Genomic DNA, 10,744 nt, shown 5'->3' on the forward strand with positions numbered 1-10,744 from the left:
CTATTGCTTTGGCTTTCCCTGCCTTTCCCCCTCATTTGCGTAAATCAGAGAATGAGGGGTATTTAGAAACTTTTCATTAGATTAAGACTTAAATAGAAGTTGTCTTTGAAGATGAGTTGATTTGGCAGTATATAAAAGTTACAACTTCCTTCCAAAACTTCTGTTGTGTTTTCCTTGGTGTAAGATGTTTTTTCTATAAAAAGCTGTATCTTAAGCAAAACACAGTTGAAAATGCACGGTTTTTGGTAAGGGTAGTTAGGCTTTTATCAACACTTGGCTTTAGTCAAAGAAATACAGTTAGTAAACTTGTAGAATATTTTTGTATTGAAATGCTGCTGTATTATAAATGCCTGTATTATATACCACTTACCTCTTCCTTGTGATCTACCCTAACACAATATATTTGCTTGAATCCTCTTTTTTTTTTTATTGAAGGTAATGGATACAACATATTGTGGCAAAACAGTATCATATGCTTCATAATCCTCTTATCTACTAATTCTGTTTCAGTCTTTTTTAAGAACTGTAATAGTCCCAGCACTCGTAACATTCAGTATCACCTCCTCTTTTCATAACCCAGTTTTGTTCTTTTTCATGTTATCTGTGGTACTTCAATACTCACTTCTACAGTGCCCCTACCCCACCTTTTTTTCTTCCCTCTCCAGCAAGCAGTGTCAGTGGTTTTTCTGTGATCCTGCTGCTACCTCTTCGTATCCCATATATGTGAGCAGGCTTCCATACAAAGCTTTTTATGTGCACAAATATCACAGTCATCAGCTGCTGTGCCTGCTTCTATGCAGTCAAAACAGCTTCCATTGAAACAGAAAATCCATTCATTTCAACATTGTCTTGCCAGAAGAATGTTGTTCTGCAAGTCAGCCTCTGTCTATAGAAGCTGTATGCTCAGATGAAAAATGTTGCTGCATCTTCGAATTGTAACTTCTTAATGTTGTTGGTAACTTTGGTTCACAGGTGAAATGTTTCTTTCCTTCTGTGAATCTTGTGTTCCTTCCCCTCCTCCCTCTGACCTGATCCTAGAGCTGTCTTGTCAGATCCTGAGAGACCAAGAGGATGTTTTGGTCACTAAAACAGCTCAGTTCATGCTCTTCTACCAAATTCTGCTTCTCGTACTAACTGTCCCCTGTTTCTCCACCCTTGCTGCCACCTGCAAAGCCTGATGTGACTGTGATTAATGAAGCGGCTGAGGCTGGTGTAGATATAGATGAGGAGGATGATGCAGATGTTGAATTCACTCTCCCCTCTGACATTGAAGATGATTACGAGCCTGAGCTGCTGTTAATGCCAACCAATCAGCCTGTTAACCAGCCCATTCTGGCTGCTGCTCAGTCTCTACATCGGGAAGCAACCAAGTGGTCTAGTAAGGTACTCCTGAGTCTCCCCGGGGACTGATCCGTGTGCATCCAGCCATTTGGAACGCTGACACATTTGCATCACTCTTGATCCCTGCTGGGCCCCGCCGTTCTGAATGAATAAGTGTGTCTGCACTTTGTTTTAAGGACTGAGAGTGGCTTCACAAGTTTGCTAGATCGGTTTGTCAGTGCTGGATTGAAGCTTGATTTGGGTCACTTATTAATATTTAAAGGCTTCCTCTCCCTTTGCATCTGCCTGTTCTTCTTTGTTATGGCAGTTTTCAAATTGTAATAGGGGTTGTCTTCCCTCCCCTCCCCGTTCTTTTTTTTCCATTCCTTTGGGCTACCTGGGAAGCCATGGTTAATGGTTTCTTAATGACTTCCAGATACAGCAGAGTATACAGCATTCAAGAAGTCATTTAACATGTCTATCGTGCTTTGCCTCCATTGATGCCATCAATTAGAATACCTTCCAACAAGGAATGGCTTTGTATGGCAGCGTTTATCGAAGAGGACTGACTGTCTGCTGGCTTGCACTTGGCTGTGTTGCAAACGCTGGTCTTGAGAGAATTCTTTTATGAAGAAGCTGCACCGAATGCTGTTAGCTGCTGAATTGAGATTGTGTTTATATGAAACCAGGGGAAATCTAACATGAGGTTCAGACAGTCACAAGTAGCCTGTCTCTTCTGTCTAAGCACAAATGTTTGCAAGACTGGTCACTTTTTATAGCATGCTGCAAAAAATAAGGTTGGTGTCCCATAACAAACAAAGGTTAGGGGGGTGTGTGTATGTATATGTATGTGTGTGTATATATTTACATAGATAGATATACTAAACTATTTGAATAAAAAGGGCTTTAAAAATGTTTTTGTCCTTTTCAGATTCTGATGCTTGGATAACTTGTTAGAGGGCTTCGTAAATGACACTGGTCCTAATTTCTTGATCCTCCTACGTGAAAACATGGAAAAGCTTTGTGTTATGTCATTTGCATCCTAACTGGTTATACTAGCAAACTGTTTAGCTATTAGGTCATGGTAATGAATAGTTCAGCTTTTTGTGGCACCTGTATCTGCAAAATATCTGGGATATCCTCTTGAATTTGCTAGTAGCGAGTCATGGAAGTAGGTGCACAGGGATAGAGAGTACATTTGCTAAGTTGGGTTCTCGCTGTGTACTCTTTGCTCTGAACTTCATCGGTCGTTAATTGTGGAATTACACCGAGGAAAGCGTGTGCTAATACTTAAACTCACTCTGCTAATATTTCATCCACACAATAGGAATGCTTCATGGCACCAGATAGTTTCACTTTTGTCTAACAACTTTCTACAAAGGTGAATCTAAATATACTAACAGACTACTAACAACTGATCATCTAGGTCTGCTTTTTCTTGCACTAGGTTTCTCTCTGGAACAGCGTATAAGAAATGGTTTTGCCCTGGTCATACTTAATTCACGTTTCAAATATTTCTCAGAAGTATTTCTGTGACTGTAATTTTGATGTACTTAACACAAGAAATCTGGATTTTAATGTAAGAAATATCACTAGATTATCTTTTGAACTATCAAGTTCTCCTCTCCTGGAACCTTTATTTTAAAGGGAGAGATTTTGTCAGGAAGGAAGGCTTATTTTCAAGGAATAACTTAAAAAAAATAAAAAAAAAAAGTTGCACCTCATTTCCATATTACCAGTGACAAAAGTTTTGTATGTCACAGATGCTCTTCCATTATCCTTTTAGCATTATAGCAGCATAGCTGATGCTTTAACAACTTCAGTTTCAGATGCCACTGAAAACTTTATGCTCAACTGTTACGACTACACTATTTAACTTAATTAGTGCTATTTGGTTTAACAAGCTATTTAGCACACTTTTTTTAAAATTAAAAAAAAGCCTTTTTTTGGGAAATCTGGAATTTCAAATGCTAATAACATGCTTTATCTTAAAACCTAGCCAGCAGAGCAGTAACTCTCGTTCCATGGACAAACTAACACTTTTCTTTACCACTTCTTTTCCAGTTTTGAAGCGAACTTTTTTCCTGAGTGTTAGAAAGAAAAATGTCAGACACACATAATTAGTACAGATCTTCCCTGTTCCTTGAAGAAACCTCTTCTGTGTTCACAAATGGTTCTTCCATCCTTAACTTCTTGAAAGGGTTGCTACCAAAATGTAGACTGCCGTTCAGTCGTGACTTCTGTGAAGCCTCTGTCCTGGCGTGAACACTGACTCGTGTTGTTCTCTTCAGGGTAATGACATCATTGCTGCTGCTAAACGAATGGCACTGCTAATGGCAGAGATGTCGCGCCTGGTGAGAGGAGGTAGCGGAAACAAGCGTGCCCTTATTCAGTGTGCAAAGGATATTGCTAAGGCATCAGATGAAGTCACTCGGTTGGCCAAAGAGGTGGCAAAGCAGTGCACTGACAAGCGCATTAGAACAAACCTCTTGCAGGTAAGGAGTTAACTTGTAAATGCCTCAAATACTTCCCCTCCCCTTTTTCCCCCTCTGTCCCTCTCTCAGTGTGAGTGAGCACAGGAGTTGTGGCAGTAAATTATGTGTATCTTTCCTTGGCTTGTAAAGTTTTGTCAAGTGCTATGTCTGGTTTTAGATCTCATGGTCATATATATTCTGTAAAGTCAGGATTTGTTTACAGGTGAGTGGAAGATGCTAGTGTCCAAAGAGGTTTTGGAAGATACTGTGCTATGAACACCGGTCTGTCCTAAGCCTGCGTTGCTTTGTATTTCATCTACTCGTTCCTTTGTATCAAAGAATAGTAGCGGAAATATAACACTCCTTAGTTTTTCAGTCTCAGCCAAATATACATCATCTCATTCCTAACCAAGCAGACCCTTGAGGAACATCTGGAGGAAAGGAAAAATGTTGGCTGCATCCCAAAAATTCCCAAAGGAAGTAAAATAAGTTTCAAGTATCCTACCAATATTTGCCAGAAAGTCTTGAAGGTTATAAGATCCCTTCTATGCTTATTCCTTGTCTCATAGTAAAACAAAATCAAAGAATTTATCTGAAAAAATAATAGATAATGGATTGGTTCAGTTTACAATGTGAAGTGGTTTTTTTTTATCCCCATTCCTTAGGTCTGTGAGCGAATCCCAACCATCAGTACACAACTCAAAATCCTTTCCACCGTCAAAGCTACCATGCTGGGCAGAACTAATATCAGCGATGAAGAGTCAGAACAGGTAAGAGGTGTAAAAATTGATGGTAGTGTGGAATTGTTGATAAGTTTTATGGGGAAAAATGTACAACATGTAATATCAGATGTGCTCTGGGAGCTCAATGTTTGGAAGCTTACCTCAGCTGTTTATACTAAACATATCTTCATAAACCATGAAGATAATTTTAGTATAGCACCTTGGTTTCTGGCTCAAAAGCTACAGTTTAACAGAGGAACATCAATCCTTCCCAAGCCAAAAAGCTCCTCTGGTTCAAATTCTCATATGAGCAACTTCTGAATCCCCTTGATTTAAGAGTAAAAAGCTAGCTAACCCAAGACCGTGCTTCTACAAATACAGCAGGTTTGACGTTGGCGGAGTAGTAGCACCCTCTGGTGGGTCGTAGTGAAAATATTTATTCTCCAACAGCATCTTGACTACTTGTCTTGCAGTCCTGTTAGCTTCCAAATGCATGTTTTCAGTTGAAATCCTGCCTTTTTGGCTTCTGAGAGATATTATTCTACTTTGAGACACTAAGCTTTTATTCAGATTTTGCACAAATATACAGTAAGAAATGGGAAAGCCTTGTTGTGAGTCAGAATAACACTCGCTAGTTTCCAGAGACTAGTTGTTTCATTTACTTTTTCATAGTTCCAGTCAGCAATCGACTGACTTAATGCTTGCACTGGGAGCCCTCATGCATAATGGGTTTCCATGCTACTGTCCTGGACATGGAATTCACTAATACATGGGAAATTTTTCATTTTCTTGACAGGCAACTGAGATGTTGGTTCATAATGCCCAGAATCTCATGCAGTCTGTGAAGGAAACTGTGAGAGAAGCTGAAGCAGCATCCATTAAGATCAGAACAGATGCTGGATTCACTCTTCGCTGGGTCAGAAAGACCCCGTGGTATCAGTAAACACTTGCCACATAAGTATTGTTTTCTGTAACATAAAATGCCTTTTTTTGGAAACAGAAGAGATATATGAACAGCAAAAGGTGCTGTATACATGAGCTTAAGATTAGCTTATGCTAATGCCCCATTCTAAGGGTATGAATTATAAGAGAATGCATTTCAAATGTGTTCGGAACGCATTTGATATCGAACACCTCAAAATTGCTTCTGACAGTAGACAGTTCTTATCTTTTATCTTTTTTTATTTTTGCTTTTGAGGATTCCCTTAATGAATTCTGTACTCCCAGAAGCACATTTCATTTATGCACTGTATATTCCAGTAGTTTCCATGTGATGATATAAAACATGGACCTCACTTTAAGCTTGTGTTGAAAGTCTAGGACACTATTGGTTACTTGGCAGTTTTTTAGGGACAATCATTGATACAGAAACATTCAGCTTTTCAACAGGGTTTTAGCTGGCCGTTCTTAAACCATGCAGATACGATGGAAGGTGCAGGGTTTTTAATTGCGGGGTGGGGCGGGCAGCAGAACAGTTGTAAACTGGCGATTAAAATTCCACGTCCAAAATGATTTTTTTTAATTTTGATTTTTGCCTGGCAACAGTACTTTAACAAAAACTGGAGCTGTCTTTGTCACCCTCCTGTCACCCTGTAGGTAGGCATTCCAGAACTCTGATACTGTACTGAAATGCTTTGCAGTGGATGTTAGTGGCACATTGTTGACAGCTTGAGCCTTACGGCTGGAGACCTTAAATCATGGAACTCTTTCCCTCTTGCTCAATTCAGTGATGTATTGAGCTGAAAAATCCTGGTTCTCTTAAGCTAGCTGCATGTCCAGGACCAGAAAATGCCACAGGCTGGCTCTTTCCTTTTGGAAACCAAATGAGCACATGCAGTTACTCTTTTTTTCCTCTTCCCTCCATCTGATGTTATTCCAGCCACTCAGGGTGGAAATTAAAAGATAAAGATATTCGATTAAAAAAGATCTTTTGCCTCACTGCCCTTGTTTCCATAAGCTTTTTGAAACCCAAGCACTGCAGGGACACGGAACCCTTTTTAGGCAGTCTGATGGCTGCCAGCAACACGGTGGTTCCTGATGCTAAACATACTAGGATATCTTTACTGATTTTTGACATTTAGAGTTTGGAGGCTCAGAATCTTTTTTCAAGTTCTAGTAATAGTGAATTGAACAAAGTGTTACTGCATCTTCAAAAAAAATCCCAAACGAAACCACAACAATAAAAACCGACAAAATCCCCCCCCCCCCCCCCCCCTCTAAAATATGCTTGGGATGCTTTTATCCTTCCATAATTGAACATGCCTTCATATATATATAAAAATATATATATACACACACGCACATATTCATGTAATTGCTCCATAGTCTCCTTTGGCATTTGACAGAAAGGAGAATTATTGTTTTCGAATGAGTCTCTGTACATTTGCAAGGAACACTTGCAGAGTCCTGCCCAGATCAGCACTGACCTCATGATGCCCTCTTAATTTGCTGAAAACTGTTGCATCATCAAACCACCTTTAATAGAAGTGCCCTTGTGGAAAAACCGCTCAGTCTTACCAGCTCGAAGAGACACACAATATAGCCAGCTGTCCCTTACCTGTCTGCAACAGTTACCCTACAGTTGGCCTTCCTCCTCTCCACCCCCTCCTTATTGCACTGTTATCTAAAAAGGGAAGTTAAATTGGTTATAATACATCTGCCTCAAACTGACCTTAGCAAGAGAAAGCATGCGTTCGTCTTTAATTCACTCCTTGTGTCTGGGTATTATGAAATACGTGGTACCTAGGATCTTTCCGTAGTATTCTCTTCCTGCGATTACCTGCAACGGGAAGAGGAGGGAAGGAAGGGGTGCCAGAGCCTTAACCTGAATGTCTTGCATTTGGTTGGTTTCTACCAGATCTTTAACGTAATTGTAATGTAGTAATTTCTATTTAATAGTAAATAACACTGAATAGGTAGGGGTTATTTTTAAGGGATTTTCTAAATAGTCTTCCTGTATTACTTTCCAATGCTCCTCACGTTTCCCCAGTGCCCCCCCCCCCCTTCAGGCTTCTCTGTGAGATTTTTTTTTTTTAGCATCACTGTTTAGTTGCTTGACTGATATTAATGCAATATTACTAATGCCTTTAATACATAATTGTTTATGCCAAAGATCACTTTTTGTTTATTGAGGAATGTTTGCAGTAAAGTTATGAATCATGGTTGCCTTTGATATTCTTTCAGAATGTTTGCTGTAAGTTCTTGAACTGTTTTGTAGAAGCTAAGATATTTGTCCACCTTATGCAATTACTGCTTTTTTGAACACTATTAGTCTTCAGACCTGAAATGCAGAAAAAATTTGAAAAAGACAATGAATGTCACTTAGAAATGTTTTACCACTATAAAACTTTGTTTATAAACCAAAATGTATTGTATAGTCTAATGTTTTCAACCTTTCTTTGGTTCTGTTAAAACAATAAAAATGCATTTGTACAAATGTCAGCTTATGAGTATTAATGATACCGGAGCAGTGGGTAGCACCGTAACAACAAGCAAAGCAAAGAGCTAAAGCAGCAGAAATACTAAAGCAAAAGAACAGTTGTTTCTACATATTCTGAACAGAAAAAAAGTGTGAAGTTCCTCAAACAGGAGAAGATTAAAACAAGTTGTTTCTGTCTTTTGTGCCTGTAAAACCCGCAATTAAAGAACTTACTGGAAGCTGTGGTCCAGTGGGAGAAAACGGGAGTTTTTCCAGAGGCCTGATGGTCATCTGTTCTAGTAACACCGAACAGGGTTCTGAGATGGGATTTGCCTGGTTCTGTCAGTAAGGGAAGAACTGCTACTCTGGCCAGCACCTCATTAACCTGAATTTTACTTCACCAATGGAATACCAGGGCGATCAGCATGGAGTCACTGTCCTGTTTCCTTCACTCCTTCACAGTAAGAACCTCTTAAACGCTTTCTCCTGCTAAAAATTTCTACCAGCGCACGTAATGCTCTGACTTTGTGGAACCAACTTTTATTGGTGCTGTAGGACCGAACATAGTCCCACAGTGCCGGAAGGCATCTGGGATTTAGTAATAATAGGTAAAATTCAGATTTCATACTGTTCACACAGTTCTCTCCATATCCCAGAGACGTATCACCTTTGTCAGCACTCCTAGAGCTGGACACCTAGAGAAGGGGAGATCAAACACTGGCAGTACTAATTCCTCAATAATGGCATCCTCCGATTTCTTAAGCTGTACTATATTCATATGGGTGCTGGTGCAATTTTCTTTAACAGGGAGAATACGAACACAGTCCCCGCTTCTGCAGATTCTGCAGTTGAGTTTCCTGTGTTTGGAGACATGGCAGGAGCCAGCAGCCCTACAGCAAAAGGGATAAGCCTCACCCCACAAACACCGTTTCCCTGATGAAAACCATCGTCATGCTCAGGGTGGCTTCCTACCAGGTGAGTGTAATTCTTGTTGACAGAGACTTCTGGTGGTGTGCTGTGCAGTATGGATCAAAGCTTTTCCAGAGACAGCAGCTTTGCGCAAGCTCCCCTGGTGCCCGAGTTACAGAAGGCTGGCAAGGCTTGTTCTGTAACGCGCTGAAGGGAAGTGCAGGTGCTAAGGCTGGCCAGTTTGGGTATGAGGTTATGTTCTGTGTCAGTAATGGTGTCAGGTCTGAAAGGAGGTCTTGCAGCACTTCCAGGCTGCTAATGCAGAGGGCAGCTCTAGCTACTCAGACTTAAGCCTGGGGCGTTATCAGTTACATCTGAAGACAAGACTTCTAGTAAAATTACTGTAACTGAAGGATGCCATTTGCTGAAACCTGCAGTGGAACTGTAGGATGAGTAATGAATTGACTGATGTTTCTCCAGCCGAAAAAGGTAGACTAGAAGGTTGGTAGCTTTTAGTACCCAGCGTAGTGTCTACACAAACGCAAGGCTTTCTTATAGGTGCTTGTTCTTAAAAGTGCTGTTTTAGCTACGCTAATCTACTGTAATTTCAGAAATTCAAAATGGTTGTCTGTAGCCAAGTTTGCCCTAGTGATGTTACCAAGGAGGGTTCCCCCACCTTTTTTCGGACTGGATCATTTTTTGTCCCAGTATTTGAAATTTTGACTACTGAATGACTTTAGTTCCTATTCTTCATCTGAGGCAAAGTTAGCACCTATTCATCAATTTGTAAGCCAAACAGGTTAGGGAAACAAAGATTCTCCCATCTCCCACCTTTCCTTAATTCTGAACTTGGGTTTCTCAGCCTGCTACGTACTGACCAGATGTAGGGTTTGAAACCTGATGGGTACCGTGGAGCACGTATTGGTTTACAGAGACGATAACACATTTATGCTGGTGTATAAGGAAAAGTTTAGTCAGCTTTGCATCATCACTGTTGCGTCTTTGAAATGTCATAATCTAAACATTAATTGTTCTCCATTTAAAAATAAAAAATATGAAAGGGAGCTTACCTGCCATGCTCCTAAATGCCCTTTCTAAACTTAAAGTAGCTGCACAGTGATGAAGTTCAGTAAAGATGTAGCAAACAGTCATCATTTAATTGTATCTCAGATGTCTCCTGCCTAAAAGCATTGTGAATAGTTTACAATAGCGTGAACATTTCACAAGAGAAGATGTATTTGCAGTAGAGTTCCCTTTATTTCATAACATTAAAGCACACAACCATTAAATACACGTGACACTTCTATTGTGCTATCTAAAAAGCTACGCTCCAATGTACACGTGGCACAAATCTGGTGGCATCCACTTCGACCAAGTGGAACATCTAAATCAAAGCAAAGGCTTCACATAAAAAATAGATCTTACTCTCTGCAACCGTGTTCTTAAAAAAAATGACAGCGACGATGAGACTGAATGGCAAGAAAGTGGATTACTGAAGCAACAATCACCTCCCAGATTTAATGCAGAATGTTATTTTTATCAGCTCATCTGCAGATGGCACAAATGAAAGCTGATTAAGGCAAATGCTTCTTAAGAAAGGCGATTTCTTGTAAACAACAAGGAAATTATTTTTTTCTTCATCAGAAGCTCTTTCTCAGGAGTGACAATTGCTATGTCCCAGGCCCCTGTGGGACCCCTGCCCCTCTCACTGCTGCTCTCTATTTCTGAAGGGATTACATGATGCTTTGTGGAATGCCAGCTTGCAGCTGGCTGTGAGAATAGCTGAGCTTTCTTTGCAGGCGGCTGCAGCAGCAAAACGTGCTGCCACAAGACTTTTCCACTGGCCTGTCTGGCCTTCATCATGTGCTTGGCCTCTGGGCTTTGGTATCTGACTGGCAGTG

At 40.3% G+C, this 10,744-nt stretch overlaps 1 protein-coding gene across 3 annotated transcripts in view; it reads left to right on the top strand.

Annotated features, from left to right (window-relative positions):
• VCL (vinculin) overlaps positions 1–6,712 on the top strand; it is a 64,058-nt gene extending 57,346 nt beyond the window's left edge. For 2 of the 3 annotated variants that reach the window (XM_082309348.1, XM_082309349.1), the window contains 3 exons: positions 3,612–3,815; positions 4,460–4,564; positions 5,313–6,706. In XM_082309348.1, coding sequence (XP_082165474.1) covers positions 3,612–3,815; positions 4,460–4,564; positions 5,313–5,459 — 456 coding nt within the window. In that variant the 3' untranslated portion in view covers positions 5,460–6,706. Of the gene's footprint in view, positions 1–1,173; positions 1,384–3,611; positions 3,816–4,459; positions 4,565–5,312 lie in introns of all 3 variants that reach the window. The other variant, XM_082309350.1, reaches the window with a different exon arrangement.
• Positions 6,713–10,744: the final 4,032 nt, after the last annotated feature.

This window comes from Platalea leucorodia, assembly GCF_965183815.1.
Source record: "Platalea leucorodia genome assembly, chromosome: 4".
Lineage (NCBI taxonomy): Eukaryota > Metazoa > Chordata > Aves > Pelecaniformes > Threskiornithidae > Platalea > Platalea leucorodia.